Here is a 19,012-nt window from a genome sequence, read left to right as displayed (position 1 = left end):
GCGGCGTCGAAGTTGGACTAGGACTCACCAAGCCTTGGCAAGCGGAACCCACGAAGAACGGAGGACTTGCTTCTGGTGCAGACCAGGAAGGTCTGGGATGCTTCTCTTTTTCAAAGGAGCAGGAGCCAGTCTGGAGGAGCCAAACCAGCGCTGAAGATTACGGGATGCGTCGTCACAAAGGCCACTAGCCAACGGGCAAGCAACCGGACAGACGCGGCAAGCAGGAAAATGCAGAAGGGCCCCACGCAGGACTCGTGGAGTGTGGGGGGCTGGTCTTCGGTGCAGATGGTGCTTGGGGTTGGGGCTTCTCAATCCCCGGTGCACAACTTCGAGGGTGCCTCAGAAGCTGCGCTTGAAGATACTAGCCACTTTTCCCAGGTAGCCGGTCCCACGTCTCTCGTCGCCTCCACGGATCTCAGCTCTGCTGTGGATGTGGATCAGGGTCGGAGAAGTCTGGAAGTCAAGGCTCTGGTCGGGCTCTGCAGTCAGTTCCTCGTAGAACTTGGGCAAAGCAAAGGGTAGTCTCTTGATGGTGCCTGTTTGCACAGGGTAGCCACTCCTTGGCCACAAGGGAGATTCTTCAGTCTTCTTCTTTCGTCGAATGTCGAAGGTCCAGAGTTTCTGTTCAAGTTTGCAGGTTCAGGATAATCTAAAGTCTTGAGGCCCAACTCCCACTCTTATACTAATCTGGGGGGCTGGGATACCTGCTAGGTCACGCCTTATGGGTGGGACCTGGGAGGGGGTGGTTACACCCACTTCCCTTTGTCCAGTTTCGCGCCAGAGCTGGGGCTGGAGTGCCCCAGCGCCGGTTTGCACTGGACTATGCAAGGAACACCTTGTGTGCCCCAGGCATGTCTCATTCCTTTCAGCCCACCCTGCCCCAATACACTAAAGGCTGTCTGGGGAGGTGCTAGCACCTCCCCAAGCAGGAAACCTATTGTCCAGGCCTCCCTGGCTGGGATCACTCCCAGCAGCAGGAGGTCATACTTGTGTCTGTGGCAGCAGCATCCATTTTGTGATGCTGAGGCTTTGGTTAGAGTTAAACAGCAAAGTAGGATTTTAACATGTCTCTCCCTCTAGAAGGGAGGGATAATATCCTCATCACCAGAAATGGTATGGGGGTATTATTCCACAGTGTTAGACACCTTACACGACATGTTTCGATAAAGCCAAACCATAGTTACCATAACCGTTTAAGATTATAAGGCACTTTAAGAGTATATGGTAGGCTATATCATAGAACAGCTATAAGGGCATGGTTCCGAAAGCTGCAGACAGGCTCAGCTCATGCTAGAGCACCATCTCACATGTTACCAAGCACTCTGCCTCCAGGATTGTTAAGGCCTGCCATAGGAGTGACTGATAGGTACACATGTGTCTATATGTAAGTTAGGTATAGGAATACTACACCTAAGCAAGGGGTGATTACACGACCTCGCCCCAGCTGAGTGATCAGCCAGTTGTGTCAAAATGGAAGGCCAGGGGTGGCATAATACATGCTGCAGCCCCTGGTAGGCCTAGGGTACAGCTATGCCCTGGGTACCTAGGGTACACGGTACAGGGGCCAATAAGGTGATCCTATCCAAATGGGTTATGCACCTAAAGTACATAGTATTAATTTAGAGAGAGAACAGCAGGGCTGTGGGTCTGATTAGCAGGCCCACAGCCACATCTAAGTCGAAAACCAGTAAAGCAAAAGCAAAAAGTGGGGGTGAACATAGAAAGCAGACCCTACTCTCCTACAATAGGTACCCCCAGAGGTCCACCATGGGCAGAAGCATGTATCATGTCACCCATGGGAGACCATTCAAGCTGTAACTACAGGCCTGCCATTGCAGCCTGTGTAAGCTGGTGCTTGCACCACTTACAAAAGATATAGGTTTCCTATATCTAGGGTCACTACACTTAAGACCTATAAGTAATCATGTGATGACCATCTCGAAATTGGCTGCAACAAATCCTATCATGTTTGGTATCAAAGCACTGAAAGGGCCTTCCGTTAGGCTCTCAGTTTTCCCGGTACCAGTCTTCTAGACCTGGGCAGCACAACATTGTAGTGAAGACACCGGAAAGCAGGTTAATAGAAATCTCATTTAATGTTGTAGACTGGACCATCAAAGCAGAACAGCGGCAGCACAGCGGCAAAGCAACCAACTCCAACTGCCAACTTTAGAACTCACTACCAGAACCCTGACACAGAAGTTCGACACTGTAATAGTTCTACAAACAAGCACAGATTACTACATGGGTCTTTCCTTAAAACAAGAACAAGTTAGAAAATATGGAAAGAAAAGAAATACATTATAACAACTAGCCACTCAAAACCTGTAAAAGGAAAAGGAAATTAGACAGAGTATAGCAAAAATCATTTAACCATAAATAGAACAACCTGTAAAAGGAATAAAAGGTTAACAAGAAGCAGCAATAAAAATACAAAATCAGAAAAGAATAAAGCTCCCCATAAGAGAAGAGATAAACACTGTAACAGGCCTTAAGCCAGAGTTTGCGGTCTAAATTTACACTCTGTAGCGAACAGGAAGATTCCTAACTCGGAAACTGCGCCTCAAAATGGGAGAGTTGACAGCTTCTTGACCATTCTGATTACCTCCAACCAAAACCCTATTTTTCATCAAAGAACACATGTTTCACCACTGTCCATTCTCAAGTTTCACAGAACTCCATTTCACCTTAGCTACACTGAAAGAAGGACCAAACTTTGGCAAACCCTTCTTCACATGGAATGGTTTTTTTACACGTTCATAATCCCCCACAACAATATCCAATTCCTTCACTTTTTTTGTGGAATCAAAATAGTCTTTCTGTTTGCACTGAGCCATTTTCACACGACTTCTCACACAGTCATACGACCACTGCCCCCCCTTTAACCCACTTGCTCATCTAACCGGGGCTAAAAGTGGTTGAGGCTCTCCTGCCACGTAACAATTCAAATGGTGAAACTCTTTTGGTAGAATGAGGAGTTGTACGATAGAACCACAACATGCTCTTCACAGAACTAGAAACAACTCACTTGTTGGCAAGAGCCCACTGTATGCACTCTCCCAACACTCTGTTCATTCGCTCAGCTAAACCGTTCGTCTGAGGGTGGTACAAGGAAGTTTTAAGATGTTTGATCCCACAGGTATGAAGAACATTTTCAACCTCAGTACCAACAAATTGGGAAACATTATCTGTCACTAAAAATTCAGGAAAATCTTCTTTCATGAATATGTCATTAAGGAATTCAATAACCGCCCTAGAGTTTACTTCTATCATAAACCTGACCTCTGGCCACTTGGAGTAATAATCCATCATGACTAGAGCAAACTTTGATGAAGGATCAAGTGCATTGAAAGGACCAACGATATCAAGCCCCAACTTAACCCATGGTGCAGACGGTAAATCAACTGGAGAAAGAGGAGGTGTGCGTAATTTGGCTGTTTTATCACAACTTGAACAAATAACGCAAGACTTGACTATTTCATCCACTTCCACTGAATAACTATAGTGGTATATATATTGTAGGTTTTTGGGCGCCACACAGGAAAATAACACAAGTTTAAAATTGTAAGTGATAATATCTGGGTAACGGTGCTAACAGGGTGAGGAGAAACCACCAAACTCCTCAAAGATTTGCGACCTAGGTCATCAAATACATTCAAAAAATGTTGACAAATCCCCAGCACACGTCAGAATAGAAAATTTCATAGATTGTAAATTGAAGGCCAAAGAGTAAACACAAAATATCTCAGTCATATGTAAGTTTTCTTGTTTTTTTAATCCAGTGAATCTTCAGGCTGAAAGAATCTCCTTGGGACATAAACAGCCGACACGCGTTTCGTCGCAAAAGGGACGGTATCCCCCGACACTTTCAAGGCTCCGTCATTTTTGAAAGAAGATTATAAATCGTGGTTGTAATTCCGTCCCACGAGGAATAAGCAATCAGCTCAATAAGTTCTATAATGTTCTGAGGGTCCGGAAAGCATGAGTAAAGCAGTTAAATCATCTTATAAATGATGCGAGGAAGGCGAGTAAACACAACCAGTCTTTGCGTGAAACCGTACTCATGCTTTCCGGGAATCCTGGGAAGCGTAGTTCTACACTCGCTTTGTCGAGCGCTGCAAGCGCCACCAGCAGCGGCAGCGTGAGGGAGAGCGTCCGCCTCTGTGGTCTGTCCAGCAGCCGCTGGTCTCCCCAACACAGGTCCCCAGGTCGGGTCGCTCCGTATTTCCTGCCCGCAGCAATGTCTCCCACTCCACCGAGGGAGCCGTTCGTATTTAGCGCCTCCAGGCGCGGAAGTGGTAGTGGGTGGGGGCGGTAATGCTGCCGGGAATCCTGGGAAGCGTAGTTCTACACTCGCTTTGTCGAGCGCTGCAAGCGCCACCAGCAGCGGCAGCGTGAGGGAAAGCGTCCGCCTCTGTGGTCTGTCCAGCAGCCGCTGGTCTCCCCAACACAGGTCCCCAGGTAGGGTCGCTCCGTATTTCCTGCCCGCAGCAATGTCTCCCGCTCCACCGAGGGAGCCGTTCGTATTTAGCGCCTCCAGGCGTGGAAGTGGTAGTGGGTGGGGGCGGTAACGCTGCCGGGAATCTTGGGAAGTGTAGTTCTGCACTCGCTTTGTCGAGCGCTGCAAGCGCCACCAGCAGCGGCAGCGTGAGGGAGAGCGTCCACCTCTGTGGTCTGTCCAGCAGCCGCTGGTCTCCCCAACACAGGTCCCCAGGTAGGGTCGCTCCGTATTTCCTGCCCGCAGCAATGTCTCTGTGTAATACCACACCACATTTCTGAAACCTGGACAACACTTCAGAAAGAATAGCATCATGAGAACTCCTATTGGGTACAAAAATCAAGACATCATCCTGAAAAATAGATTGATCTTCAATCCCCTTCATTTTATTCATTAGCCGCTGAAAATCTGATGCGGCTGATGCTAAGCCAAACGGCATATGCAAACATACTGATAAGTGCCAAAAGGGGACACGAACGCCGTAAGATGTCTCAATTCAGGGGCCAACTCCACCTGATGGTAGGCTGAAGCTAAATACATTTTTGAAAATATTTTAGCATCTTTTAAATTTGCCAAAAGGTCATTGATGTTGGGTAACGGGTGAGAATTTACCCAGATTTCTATGTTGAGACAACGAAAGTCCACACAAACTCTCAACTCACCATTCTGCTTACGAGCAACAACCAATGGAGATAACCACAGTGAGGATTCAACAGGTTCTATTATGCCTTTTTCACAAAGGTAATTAAGTCTCACACTAAAAGGAACATTTCTTAGCATGTGTTTTATAGTAATGGCACCATCTTTCACTATGATCTTGTGCTGGAAATCTCGGATCTTACCAAGTTCACCAGAGAACACTTTGGGAAACTTATTGGTCAAATGTTCCAGATCAGGATTGTCCCTGACAACTAAAACTTGTTCTGATGACCCAGGTTTTAGTACCATTCCAAATAGACCTTGGTGGAACCATCCCAAAATGTTCAACACTCTTTGTGCCACATAGACCTTGCCATAAATCTTCCTTCCCTTGAATTCCAAAATGTCCTCAATATACCCAGATAGGTTGATCTCACGCCCCTCATAAGAAACTGCCTTACGATCAGGAGGTAGAAGGGGTCTTGAAGGCTAAGTTTGATCATAAAAGGACTTGAGTGATCATGGAAATACGAGCACCTGAATCAACTAAAAGTTTCAGTATCTTATTTCCAACCATGATCTCAACATACGGATCGACACACATTTCAGGATTTCCTACAACGACACCCACTGTCTTGTACAACTGAAACCATTTCACTGAGTTTTTTAGAGATAAATTCTTCATCATCACTATACTTACTCCTGTCAACAGCACATTTACCTGTAGAAGATTGAGGAAATGACTTGTTCTTGTTAGTTTGACTTACTTTAGCAAAATGTCCTGTCCTATTACCGATCCTGCAAGTAACAAACTTTGCTGGACATTTGCCATTCCCCAAATGAGATTTGTAACCACATCTAAAGCAAATATTACTTTGTGAAAAGAAAGAATTCTGTTTTTCTCCTAATCCTGAATGTGACTTTTCGAAATAATTTTTGTTTTTCTCCTGAATTTGAGCGAGGTTTTTCTAAATACTTTTAGTCCTTGTCCGTGTTATCTTTTACTTTGACGACAGAAACAAGTTCACTGCTTTTATCGTCCAATTCCTTTGCTGAAATTTGCGAAGTTTCAATGCTTTTCGCTATTCTTATCAATTCTTCAATACTAGGATTTCCCATTGAGAGAAGTTTTTGCTTGATGGATTTATCAATACAGTGACAAATAAACTGGTCATGCACCAATTGGTCCGCAAAGTGTGCAAATTGACATTCAGACACAAGTCTCCTTAGAGCTGTGATGTAGCTATCCACATCTTCACCAGTGTTTTGTACACATAAAAAAAATGTATGCCGAAGAACAACAATACTTGGTTGAACATCAAACCTTGTTTGTAACCTCTTAACAGTGTCTTGAAACTCATCTAAAACATCTTCACCGACAATTACAGGTGGAGGAAGATGCTTTAATATTTTCTGCGTTCAGCTTGAAATCTACTTGCCCCTATCGCACCCAATTAAGTTTCAAAACCATCGAACCACTGCTTCCATTTAATGGGTGGTTCCCTAGGTGTTTCCATGAACGGTGGGGGTAGTGCAACAGCTTGCATTATACACCAATAAAATGCAAAAAATCTCAATAATCAAAAAATAAAGAAAAATATGTGAACACAATAACACAATATAATAGTATTATAAATCAATATTCTGAGGAATACTCTTCATACTAATTGAAACATAACTGGCTGAGAACTTGGTTCTTACCCTAAATATTATAACTGGTACATATTTAAAAAAGAATGTTGTCAAACTAAATCTTTCCAAAAGAACCATAACATTTGAAAACCCTCACAGAAAGCAACTCGTAGAAACGAGAAAAGAAAAAAAAAATAATAAAGACAATATATTTCCAAAGATTGACACCGCCACCCTGTGTTGTATTCCTTGTACTTAAGGCATAAGCGCTGTAACTAAATTAAAGGAAACATCAGGAACGATCTGTATTAAGTTCGCTTCACTTCTGTCTTACTTGTTTTTAAATTGAAAAATAACATTGATGTATTCCAGACGTAACATGCTTCAACAGAGAAAAACACCTGCGCTATGACGTTCACCCACACGTTGGTAATTCCCTTGGGTTCAGATATCTTCTTGGATAAAGGACTCACGGTAACTAAGCAATCCACATATGGTAAACTGCATCTGCGCATGAACATACACATGTATGCGTTCCTCGTCTTGACTTTCACCATGCTCTGCACATGAGCATACACGTTGGTGAAACACGAAGCTTTTATGCATTCCACGTCTTGACAATCACCATGCGCTCCACTGCTTCTGTTACTAAGCAACACACTCCTTGCCGAGATCTGCGATTGCATATGCACGTACACGTTGGTGCAAATCCTTTGTGCGTTCCACGTCTTCACTCTACGATGCGTTCCACTTGTTCAACGCAACCCCTTTTATGCATTCCACGGCCCAACGAACCTTAATTCTACCGCTCTGCTTCGCTCTGCTCACAATTCTTTCAACAATCACGTCGATGTATATTTCTTCCGACATCAACAGTAAATTATTCCGATGTGGGAAAGGAACAGCGTTGCAACACTTTTGCCGAGGATGCCTGCACACACTACACAGGTTTGTGATGGCCCAGCACTCTACTCGTCGCCATCAAAAGTGTAGTGAAGACACCGGAAAGCAGGTAAGTAGAAAACTCGCTTAATGTTGTAGACTGGACCATCAAAGCAGAACAGTGGCAGCGCTGCGGCAAAGCAACCATCTCCAACTGCCAACTTTAGAACTCACCACCAGAACCCTGACACAGAGAAGTTCTACACTGTAATACTTCTAAAAACAAGCATAGACTACTACAAACATGGGTGCTGCCGACAAGAGACACGATTCTGTTCTCCTGCTGCTGAGTCAAGCTCGAGCAGGGGAAGGCAAAACAATAGTTATCCTGTCACAGGGAGGTGTGACCACCTCCCAGAAAGGATTCAGTGCATTGGGGCCAGGTGGGTGCGCTTGCCAGCGCCACTCAGTCTGCATGAAGGGCACATTTGGTGTCCCAGCGCATAGTCCAGTTCAAACCAGCTCTAGGAGCTGTTGGCTCCCGCTCTCGCGCAAAACTGGACAAAGAACAGGGGAGTAACCTCCCACCTTTCCAAGCCCTTCCCATTGAGGGTCCCCTGAGTCATCCCAACCCTTTCCTAAGGGTTCTTAAGGGCTTACCTGTGGGTGGATCCCTAGATTTGTCGTGGGACAAGATTAAATTCAGACACCACTTCTAATTCTACCGTGTAGCCACTCTGGACTTCGTTGGACTTTGTTTAGACTCGACTTCGTCCCCATTTCAGTCTGCTGCATCGTCTGTGCCTGTGCATGATACAGGAACCTTCCAAGGCCTGTGGGCATCCAAGACACCTGAAGGAATCTCCATTGAAGTGAAGGAGTCACTTCCCTGCATTCCCAGGCACATCAACTAAGCTGACCGGTCTGCTGATCCTGAGCTACGGACTCCGCAAGGTTCTGCAACACAGGTGGTGGTTCTCCACAGCTCTCGAGGCTTGCCCTTCCCTTTCACCAAGTTTGAGGCCAGTATCCCTCGTGGGGGCTGCAGGAACCAAACTCCTGTGCACCGCGTCGACTTGCAGTTGCGAAGGTTTGTTGACTTCCTTCCGCCAAAATCTTCTGGCTCCAAGTAGCCCCAACCTCAAGCATCTCCAGTGACCAAAGTATTTGTCCACTTGGCATCATTGGCACCGTGGCCTGCATCTTTTGGTAAGCTGCTCGAGGTCCTCTTGCGACTTCAGTGCCTCCGTCCTGTGGGTCCTGTTGAGGGTCACCTTTGCTTCTTTTGAACTCCCCCCATTGCTTGCGGCCTGCCCTGACTCCCCTGCTTGTGGTGAGTTCCCAGGACCTTGCTGGTCCCGACATTGCAGCTTCTTCAACTTCTGCGTTGGTTGCATTTACCAAGGCTTGTTGGTACTTCCGCCGGACACCGACCCCTCAGCACTCAACATCCGACGTGGAACAGCTTGTGCATGGCTCCTGGTCTTCCTCAGCGTCCCCTGGTCCTCACAGCTGCAGAGTCAAGAGCCTCATCAACTCTCCGGCAACTCCCGACATTGGTGGGCATTCGTCTTCCAGATCTTCTGATCACTCCTGAGTGAAATAAACTCTGTCCCCTCTGCTTGCAGGTACCTCTCAACTAGAATCCACCTTTGGATTCCACTGGACACTTTCTACTTCTCCAGCAGAGGCAGCTTCCTGAAGTCCTCCATTAGGTTCGAATGCGGTGTCCGACACCACTTCACACCTATGCACCCGTCTTCCTTGGTGTAGGTAATGTGGATACTAGGGTATCCACGGGTGAGGTGGCTCTCTAACCTTCTGTCTTTCACCTTGTTTCTTCAGGGTCCACTGGGAAGGTTCCTTAATCTTTAAAATTCCAACCACGACTTACTCGTGGGTTTGTAGGGGTGTCCTGCTCATGCAGGGGCACACTCACATGTCTAACCAAGCACCCTTCCCTCAGGACTGAAGTGCCTACCATAGTGATGACTTATAGGTTTTAAGTGCTGTGACCTCAGATATAAGAACACTTATATATGTCGTGATAGGTGCAAGCACCACCTCACACAGGCTGCAATGGCAGGCTGCTAGTCACAATTTAAGTGGACTCCCATGGGTGGCTCAATAGATGCTTCAGCCCATGGGTGACCCCTGGAGTACCTATGCCCTGGGTACCGTAGTGCCGTATGCTAGGGACTTATAAGGGTACACCAGTAGCCAGTTTTGGAGGTGCAAAAGAACTTATCAAACCCATTTTGGGGGAGAACGCGCAAATGCTGCTGTGGTCTTGATCAGTAGGATCCCAGCAAACTACAGTCAAAACACACTGACACCGAGCAAGAAGTGAAGGTAACCAGCAGATGCTACTTTCCTACACTCAATTATATAGCCATTGAGTTGGAGAACAATAAACATCTGTTATTCTTCGCCAAGATGCACACGGGTGAATGTGCGCTTTACGAATGCTTTTTATGTTATATTATGGGCAACTAATAGAGCTGTGACCTATGATCATTTTGTGATCTTCCACTGGAATGATTTCAATAATTTACAAGCAACTTAAAGGAAAAAAATACTTAGGAGACAGGGATACCTAACGACTTGGGAATGAGCGCTCGGCTTGGAAATACGTGATGGGGGGGGGGGGTTCTGTGAGGGAATATTACAAAAAGGCCCAACACCAAGAACATTTTTATTGTAGAATTGGTTTCTAAACCCCACCCCCTTAAATTGATCTACCCACGTACATATGGGTTATACTGGAGATGTGAAGTTGAAGAGGGCTCTACCATTTATAGCTGGGATACTTGCTTAGACTAAAAGGCTTTTCATTTGAAGTTGTCAGTTGTATTAAATTGACACTGGAATACCCTATCTCAGAGTTACCTGTAGGGATAATTCTGTGTTTACGAAACCCCTGAGCCAAATTAATGTCCAGACAAATCAATGTGCAGACAAATGAAAACCCCCGAAAAAAAAATCCTATACTGAACCACATTTAGATGGCATGAAACAAAAGTTAAGGCGCAGGCCTAAAAAGCTTAAAGTCTAGCAAAAAATTAAATAAATATGAGGAACATAGAGGAATCAATTCAGAGCTACCTATCTGTTAAACTAGTAGCAATAAAGGGGAGTTCTAGAATTGTGGACATTTTATTGGGTTTAGTCAAACTCTGTATGCAAAGCCTTGTTATTGCCTCTTTTTAAGAAACTGAAATGAAGTTGATGCAGATAATGCACACCTATGGTCTTGACATTAATTTCCACTGATGAGACTCTTTCTCATGGCAAATGTCAATTCTAGCTCACACAGCATCTTCCTTAGGTTCTGATTACCTTTGCTGATGTCAAAATTGTTGGTATGGAGATAGATGTACCTTGAGCCCCCGCCGCTTTCCAAATACAGCTTTTAAATGTAAAACAAGACATTGCAGTATTTCAAATGTCATTGTAGTTAATAATAGCTGGTGTGAAATGCAAGGGTTGCATTGCAACTTGCTTTAAAGTGTCAATTTCTGATCGGTACTTCTGTCAGCCGATAACTCACCTTGTGAATATTTACCTAGGCATCAGACTGGATCTGGAAACTCAAAAGCAGCACTCCTGTGTACCTGTAGGTGTTGTATTGCGGCTCCACACTGATGTTGTTCCACCTAGGCTCGCTAACGTTACTTGCTTTCTTCACTGTCAGATGCAGATCTGGAGCTTTACTCTTCTCACCAAAACAGTTTCTTAAACAAGTGTGTAAGAGAAATATGTTAATATGTCCCCTCTGAAAATGGCAGGTTTTAAACATTGTAGGACTGGTGCAAACAAATGTGAGGGACAGGCCTCTGCCCCATCCCTGCCCTTGGAGCTCTCTGTACCTTTTGAACTTGCTTCGGGATCAGCACTGTCTCCTGTGCTGACTTTGCTTCTCTTCCTACTCCAGTTCCTTTTACAACGTCACCGGTACAGATGCTGGAAAAGGATCCACTACCCATATTGGTTTCAGACTCCAAGCTGCTTTTGTCTCTATCTTAGCGGAATCAATGCTCTGATCCCAGTGGTGTGTAACCAATTAACAAATTTCTGACTCGGACACATTGCCTTACTACATAGCAGAGCTAATACATTACACCAGCTCTTTGGTGCTTATTTAGACATTAATGACAACTAACATGATGGCGGCGAGTTTGTCCCACAGTTTGATGAGGGAAAGTGTTATCGAGAACTGCAGCATGTCAGTAGTCTAGACACTCCCCAGATGCTAAACTTTAATCTCTCCCTGGTCCTGGCACAAATGAGAATGCTTCTTTTACCGTGGTCATATGAAGGCCTGCGGAGGGCCTTGACCTGCAGGTCTCAACCATGTGAGTAAAGACCAGCCTCCTCACTTAGGTTTTCCAGACTGGCCAGGCACTTTCTGAACCTCCCGCCATTTAATAAAGCCTTTCCAGATACCCTCTGGGGCAGTTGAGCCAAACTCTGTTCTCGGCCCCAGACAATAAGCAGATTGCTGGTTGCTGCAGACCAGCAACAGGCGACCCTGACTTATTGACTCGGCAACCAGCGCCGGAGAGTTTGGTGGGATAGGCGTCCTCCAGCAAAGTAAACTACTGCTTTTCCCACACACCCTCGTGACTGCAAATCGAAACTCATGGAGGCCTTTGGCATTGCATGATCTTGCACCCTTGCCCCATGTTACATGAATGCCAGCTGCCTCCTGGATCGTTACTCCTACACATTGTGGGACATAGTAGGCCAAATTCTACCCGCAGTTCTGTATGACTTGTGGGTATCTTCAGCCCAGACTATCCAGGATGGAAAGGATGCATCAAAATGTGTTATTCTGTCTGGCCTGGACACACTGCTCGAGTTAGGCTACCGCACAGGTGTGGTGCTTTGGTGCCATGCCTGGATGAGATCTGTGAGCTTCTTGGGGTGTCGAAGCATCCTTGATCAACATGCCATTTGATAGCTCTCGCATCTTCAGTGAGAAAGCAAACTTGACACTGAAACGATTTAAGGAAAGTTGCTCCACAACTAGATTCTTGGATTTGTCTGCTCCTGCCAGTCACTTTCACAAGCAATTTGCCCCTCTTGGGATACGCCAGGATATTCCAATAGTGCCGGCGCCAGACCCTGCCACCAACACAGCACACTTTTCACCCCTTTTGTGGCCATGGGCATGGTGCCCAGAGAAAACGCTCAGGCCATCAAGAACAACGTGCAGCTCTGTCTTATGTCCCTTCTGCAATCGTAGTCCCACCTCTTTTTTTAGTTGAAAAGGTCCCAAACCAAAGATCTGCACACTGGTTACACCAATTTGTTGATTTGCTCTGCTTCTGAGTATTGCAGGCAAGCCTTTGAAAGCAACTGACGTCTGCGTGCCTGGGTGGCGCTTATATGCTGCCCACCCATCCCTTTGGGAGAGGAATGACATCAGTGCAGTGTCACATGACTCCCGTCTACTGGTGTTTTAGGAGTACTTCTTTTGAATTTCTGGATCCATTTTGACACCTGGAGGAATACTCACAGGGTGAGGAATTTGCCTTTTGATAGAGTATCCGCTAGAAAGAGCTTTGCCAAAGGTAAATATCTTTTTCAGTACATTGAATGATCATCAGAATGAGTAAATTGCAATGCTTTTACATTTCAGCCTGGGAGAGATGCCAACGGAGCAGCCTTGGCTTTATTCACAGCTAGGCTTCATCGATCGGATATTACCACACACAAAGCAGTGCTGCAAGCAATTATCTATCAACTTGATAAAGCTATAGAAAGGTAAAAATCACATTTTTATTCAATAGACATAACTTGATGTTGTGAAACTTCTTGTTGCTTCCATCTACGAGCTATACTGAGCAGTTTGATTGGCCTTAATAATTTACATGCAAATGTTAACATTTATTGTGATAGTCCGACAGCACTTTCTGGTTTTAATATTTAGCTTGTTGCATTTCTGTGAAATGTGAAATCTTTTTTCCTTTTTGCTCTAAAATCAGTAGCATTTGGTTGTGATGATGCTATCTATAGATTTGCGCAGCATCTTGGGGTCTAGTCCACCACCAGTGCTAATCAAGGTGTATATGGTGAAGTGCTTATCCAAGGTGCTTTATGGTAGTGAGGTGTGGGGGTACACAAGAGTTGACAGCATTCAGCTCATCAAAAACTTGTTTCTAAGTTGGGTGTTGCACCCCGACATTTACTGTACATGAGGAATTGGGTGTTTGGTACTTAGTCGACAAGATCGCTTTGAGGCTTTTAATAGGCTGAATTGAAATATGGTCAGGTACGGAAACGCAGCAGAATACGCTGATTCTGAGAGATTGCTTGTCAATGGCATGTGCCAGTAAGATACCATGGATCGTCTACATTAAGGGCATTTTTACTAGCCTGGGGAGAGAGGATTTATTCTATGGTCCAGAGTCCTTGAGCCTTGCAGAGGTTAAATAGGTTAAACGCACTTTCCTTGAGCAGAAAGCACCTCATAGGGAACAATCAAAGCTTTTGAAACACACTGTCAGGGGCTTCATGCTACTAAAACTGTTCTTCACATGGAACCATATTTGTGCAATCTTGGGAATGGCTGACAGATTTTTACTGGCCAGATTTAGACTCAATATGATACACCATATCTTGGCTTCACCAAGGCGTTGGAGTCCTCAAGGCACTCTGGGTTCCTGTGGCTGCGACTTCCAGTCCCTTCAGGATACCCTCCACTTCACACAGTTTTGTTTTTTACAGGCCCAGGAACATGTTTATGAACCCCTTAACTGTGCCCCCTCATGCAGTGTCCTTTTTTGGCTATTTGTGGTAGTTTCCTCTTAGGGCACCATAACTGATTTCAGGATAAGGTATCTACGCCACATTTCCGTCTTTTTTTTTTTCCCCCAACATCCTGGGTATTGTAAAGGTTTGTGGATTTCCTGGGAGGGGGCCAAGAAGATCGGCAAAATATAGCAGCATTTTGAGTTTTTAAAAAAAGATACAGGGAAAAGGTGCTCCAGATTAGTGTTTTTTTCTCCTAAAAATGGCATCCATGAACAGTTTACTAAAGTTACCATCTGCCCAGCTTTCAGGAACATGCAGAGCTGAATAAGAAAACCTAATTTTGTACCACTTTTTGACATTTCTTTAGAGGTAACCTATTTTCCCTATTTTTTGTTAGCTTAGCATACTTTCAGTTTGTGTTGAGAACCAGTGTGAAACCCATGGGTGATCCAAGAAAGCTGTATATTTCTGAAACGTAGACAAAATTCGGAATTCAGCAAGGGGTCATTTCTGTAGATCCCTCAAGGTTTTCACAAGGAAAATAACTGTTGAAATAAATGAATTTTGAAAACGACTAGGAAAAAGTGTTCATTTGTGACATTTTCATCTGTAACTTTTTGCCACAATGGCCGATTGACCAAAGCAATGTACCATTATGTACCCTAGACCCTTCTGGTTTCTGGGTTATATAGGGTTTGTAGGTGCTTCAGCAACCCAAGGTATCCATAGCAAACAACTGAGCTGCACTGTACAGTGTTCTTTCATTGAGTACAGAATATAGACCAATTCTTAAAGCGAAATAGGCAGAATAAAAAATGGGTATCAAGGAAACTAATGTATTTATGAAATGGGCAAAAGATATAGAGTTTAGGAGCAATGGTTATTTCTACATCTCTAATTTTGTGGGTGGTACTAGCGTATGATATGGAGTTTTTTTTATTCAAAATGTCATCTTTCTTATACACTGACTTATATTTGAAAGGCACAACTGTAGCAAAATCCAATTGGTAATAACAAATGTTGTATTATTGTATGCTCCCACAAGTATACCAATAAAAATGGTACCTCACTTGTGTGGGTAGACCCAGTGCCCAAATGTAACATGGAGGCAGCACATTTTTCCACCGAAAACTGACCTTTTTCCCCCAGTGTGGGTAGTTCTACATTTTGGACACTAACTGTACATTTTTTTAAACTAGACACTTTGGGGTAAGCAGGTTGGGCTTATTGCCTTTTCTCTCGCCATTTTGTTTTACCCAGAATCCCTTGCGAACCTTAAACTGTCACACAAAAAAACAAATGTTTCTCATATTTCTGTAATGGAAAGGTCTGGAATCTGCAGGGAGCCACAAACTTCCATCAACCAGGCATTCCCACAAGTCTCCTGATAAAAATGGTACCTCACTTGTGAGGTAGGCTTAGTGCCCGCAACAGGAAACGTCCCAAAAGGCAACGTGGACACATCACATTTTTCCTTTGAAAACTGACCCTAATTTTGCAATGTATTAGCTGTGGATTTGAGGCCGTAGCTCAACTGGCACCTAGGAAAACCTAGCAAACCTGGACATTTTTGAAAACTAGACACTCATGGGAATCGAGGATGAGGTGGCTCTCACTAGGTTTGGTTAGTCTGAATCCTTTGCAAACCTCAAACTTTGTCCTAAAAACTAATTTTCCACATATTTCTATATCCCTAGAGTATGTCCAACGCCCAAACATTAGTATAAGTATGGGAACCCAGTCCTTGAGAGATTAGATTACCCTGGACGAAACTCTGCAACATATATCCTGGACCTTTGACTTTCTATTTCCGCTAGAAGAAATCTCCCTTGTAGTCAAGGAGTGACTCCCCTGCTTGGCAGGCACCAAAGAAGCAACTGTCCGGTCTGTAACTCTGAAGCTCCCTCCGGACGCCAAAGTCTTTGCATCACCAGAGGTGGATTTCCAGACTTCCCCCGAGGCTACTCTGAGTCCACAGCAAAGCTGAGGCCTGTGGCTATCATGGGTGACGTAGAACCGTGACCCCTGGACACCGTGAACTTTTGCCGGTTCATCATCTTCCTGGTCTTCCTCGAAGTTGTGCTTTGGGCTCCGAGTAGCCCCAGCCTTGAGCACTGACTGCACCGAAGATCTCTGGCCTCCACGAGTGACCCGTGGGCCAGTTTCCAGTGCGACTGCTCGAGGCTCCTTCGCGATCGCTAGCCCGTTGGCTAGTGGGTCCCCACGAAGGCAACTCCTTTTCTGCTTGGGCTTTCCTGGTCGCTCCAGACGTGCCCTGACTTACCCTCGCTGGGTGAGTCCCCCAGACCTTGCTGGTCTGCACCGTCATCTTTCTTCTATTTCCACTTGACTTGCCGTTGCCAAGGCTTGTTGGGTCCATTCTGTTTGCCGACACCGCAGCACTCGACCGACTTCTTGGGACAGCTCGAATCCAGCTCCTGGTCATCGTCGACGCCTCCTGGACCTCATGGCTGAAGAGTCAAGACACCCGTCAACTCACCTGAAGCGCCCGACTTCTGTGGGCATTGGACTATCGTGCCCCTGGTCACTGGTGAGTGACCCAGACTCTGTCTCCTCTGCTTTCAGGTTCCTTCCATCCTCGATCCAGGCTTGGATCTCTTCGGACACTTCTACACTTCTTTGCCAGCTTTCATTAAAAACAACGCCGCGACCCGACACCAAAAGACACCTATGCACCCGGCTTCCCTGGGTAACGTAACACGAGTACTCCGGTGCTCCCGTGGGTGTTGGCCCTAGACACCTCTAAGTCCAAAAGGGTTTGCTTGTAGTCGTCCTCTAAGTGTCCTTAACTTGTAATTTTCCAACTGCAACTTTCCCCATAGAAGTTAACGGCGATTCGCGCCTGTGTTCTAACACTGCACGCGTCACCCGTGGGTCCCCTACGTCACTACCTTGGGTGGTTCCTTGGGGCCCAAGCACATGTAAAGGCTCTAGGCCCTGTGTCTAGTTCGGTCGTGGTTCTAATACCACTTTAGTGGTATATGGTTTGGTACGCCCCTAGGGCCCAAACGTGTATTTGTTCTTTTACTGTTGAATACTGACTTGTAACTTAAGTACTTCGAACTCCAGCCTCATAAAGAGACTAGAGGGGTGTGTTTTATCTTAAATGCATATGTTTTAAATATATACCTGGTGTGGTTGTCCTTTCATTTGGTCATTCAAGAGATTATAGACTGATAAAACAAGCTGCTTTACATTCTTTCAAGACTTAGCCTGAAGGCTGCTCTCCATAGCTACCACTAGGATAGCTTTCAATAAAGGTTGTTGTGAGGAGTTGGCCTGGTATATGCTGTTCACTAGTTAAAGTGAAGACCTTGCACCAGTACAATTCAACTCTTATGGTAGTCGCTTTAAGACCACCTTTAAAGAAAGCTATCCTAGTGGTAGGTGTGGAGAGCAGCCTTCAGGCTAAGTGTTTAGAGGAATGTAAAGCAGCTTGTTTTACCTTATAATCTCTTGAATTACCAAATGAAAGGACACCACACAGGTATATATATCAAATATATATATGTATTTATTACTAAACAACTCTCTACTAATCTCTTTATGAGATTAGAAGTCAGGAACATTTGCACAAATCAACGTTTCACAATAAATTAAGCACAAATATGGCTGGGGCCCCAGGGGCGAACAGACCATATACTAAAAAAGAGACTTGGAGATAACGACTTGCAAAGGGACAAGGCCTAGGGCCTTCAGAATCGCTGGGGCCTCATGAAACCACCCAAGGCAGGTAAGTAAAGGACCCACGGGGGACGCCTGCAGTGTGTTAACACAGCAGCGAATCCCCGTTGACTTCAATGGTGCAAGTCGCGGTTGGAATTTAAGAGTTTAAGGATACTTCGGGAGAGTCTACAAGCAAGTCACTTACAGGGTAAGTAGCTCTAGAGCCAACACCCACAGGAGCACGGGAGTGCTGGAGTTACCTCACCCAGGGAAGCCGGGTGCATAGGTGTCTTTTGGTGTCAGGTTGCGGCGTCGTTTTCAATGGAAGCCAATGAAGACTTGCTGTGAGAAGTTGGCTTGGTATATGCTGTTCACTAGTTAAAGTGGACACCTTGCACCAGTACAATTCGACTCTTAAGGTAGTAGGTTTAAGACAACCTTTAAAGAAAGCTATCCTAGTGGTAGCTGTGAAGAGCAGCCTTCAGAGGAATGTAAAGCAGCTTGTTTTACCTTATAATCTCTTGAATTACTAAAGGAAAGAACACCACACAGGTATATATATCAACTATATATGTATTTATTACTAAACAACTCTCTTCTTATCTCTTTATGAGATTAGAAGTCGGGAATATATGCACAAATCAACATTTCACAATAAGTTAAGCACAAATATGGCTGGGGACCTAGGGGCGTACCAGACCATATACTAAAAAAGAGACTTGGAGATAACGACTTGCAAGGGGACAAGGCCTAGGGCCTTCAGAATCGCTGGGGCCTCATGAAACCAACCATCGCAGGTAAGTAAAGGACCCACGGGAGACGCATGCAGTGTGAGAACAAAGCCGTGAATCCCTATTGACTTCAACGGAGCAAGTCGCGATTGGAAATTAAGAGTTTAAGGATACTTCGGGAGAG

General features: G+C 45.1%; 1 protein-coding gene across 2 annotated transcripts in view; it reads left to right on the top strand.

The window, feature by feature from the left end:
* The window catches only part of LOC146866579 (tyrosine-protein phosphatase non-receptor type 9-like), a 998,267-nt gene that overhangs the window by 358,059 nt on the left and 621,196 nt on the right, over positions 1-19,012 (top strand). For both annotated transcript variants that reach the window (XR_014971897.1, XM_085636628.1), the window contains exon 4: positions 13,296-13,420. Coding sequence is in view for 1 of the 2 variants with exons in the window: in XM_085636628.1 (XP_085492754.1) it covers positions 13,296-13,420 (125 nt within the window). In the remaining variant the exon portion in view is untranslated. The remainder of the gene's footprint in view (positions 1-13,295; positions 13,421-19,012) is intronic.

This window comes from Triturus cristatus, chromosome 2_1, assembly GCF_964204655.1.
Source record: "Triturus cristatus chromosome 2_1, aTriCri1.1, whole genome shotgun sequence".
Taxonomy (NCBI): Eukaryota; Metazoa; Chordata; class Amphibia; order Caudata; family Salamandridae; genus Triturus; species Triturus cristatus.
This window is presented reverse-complemented; position numbering and strand designations above follow the sequence as displayed.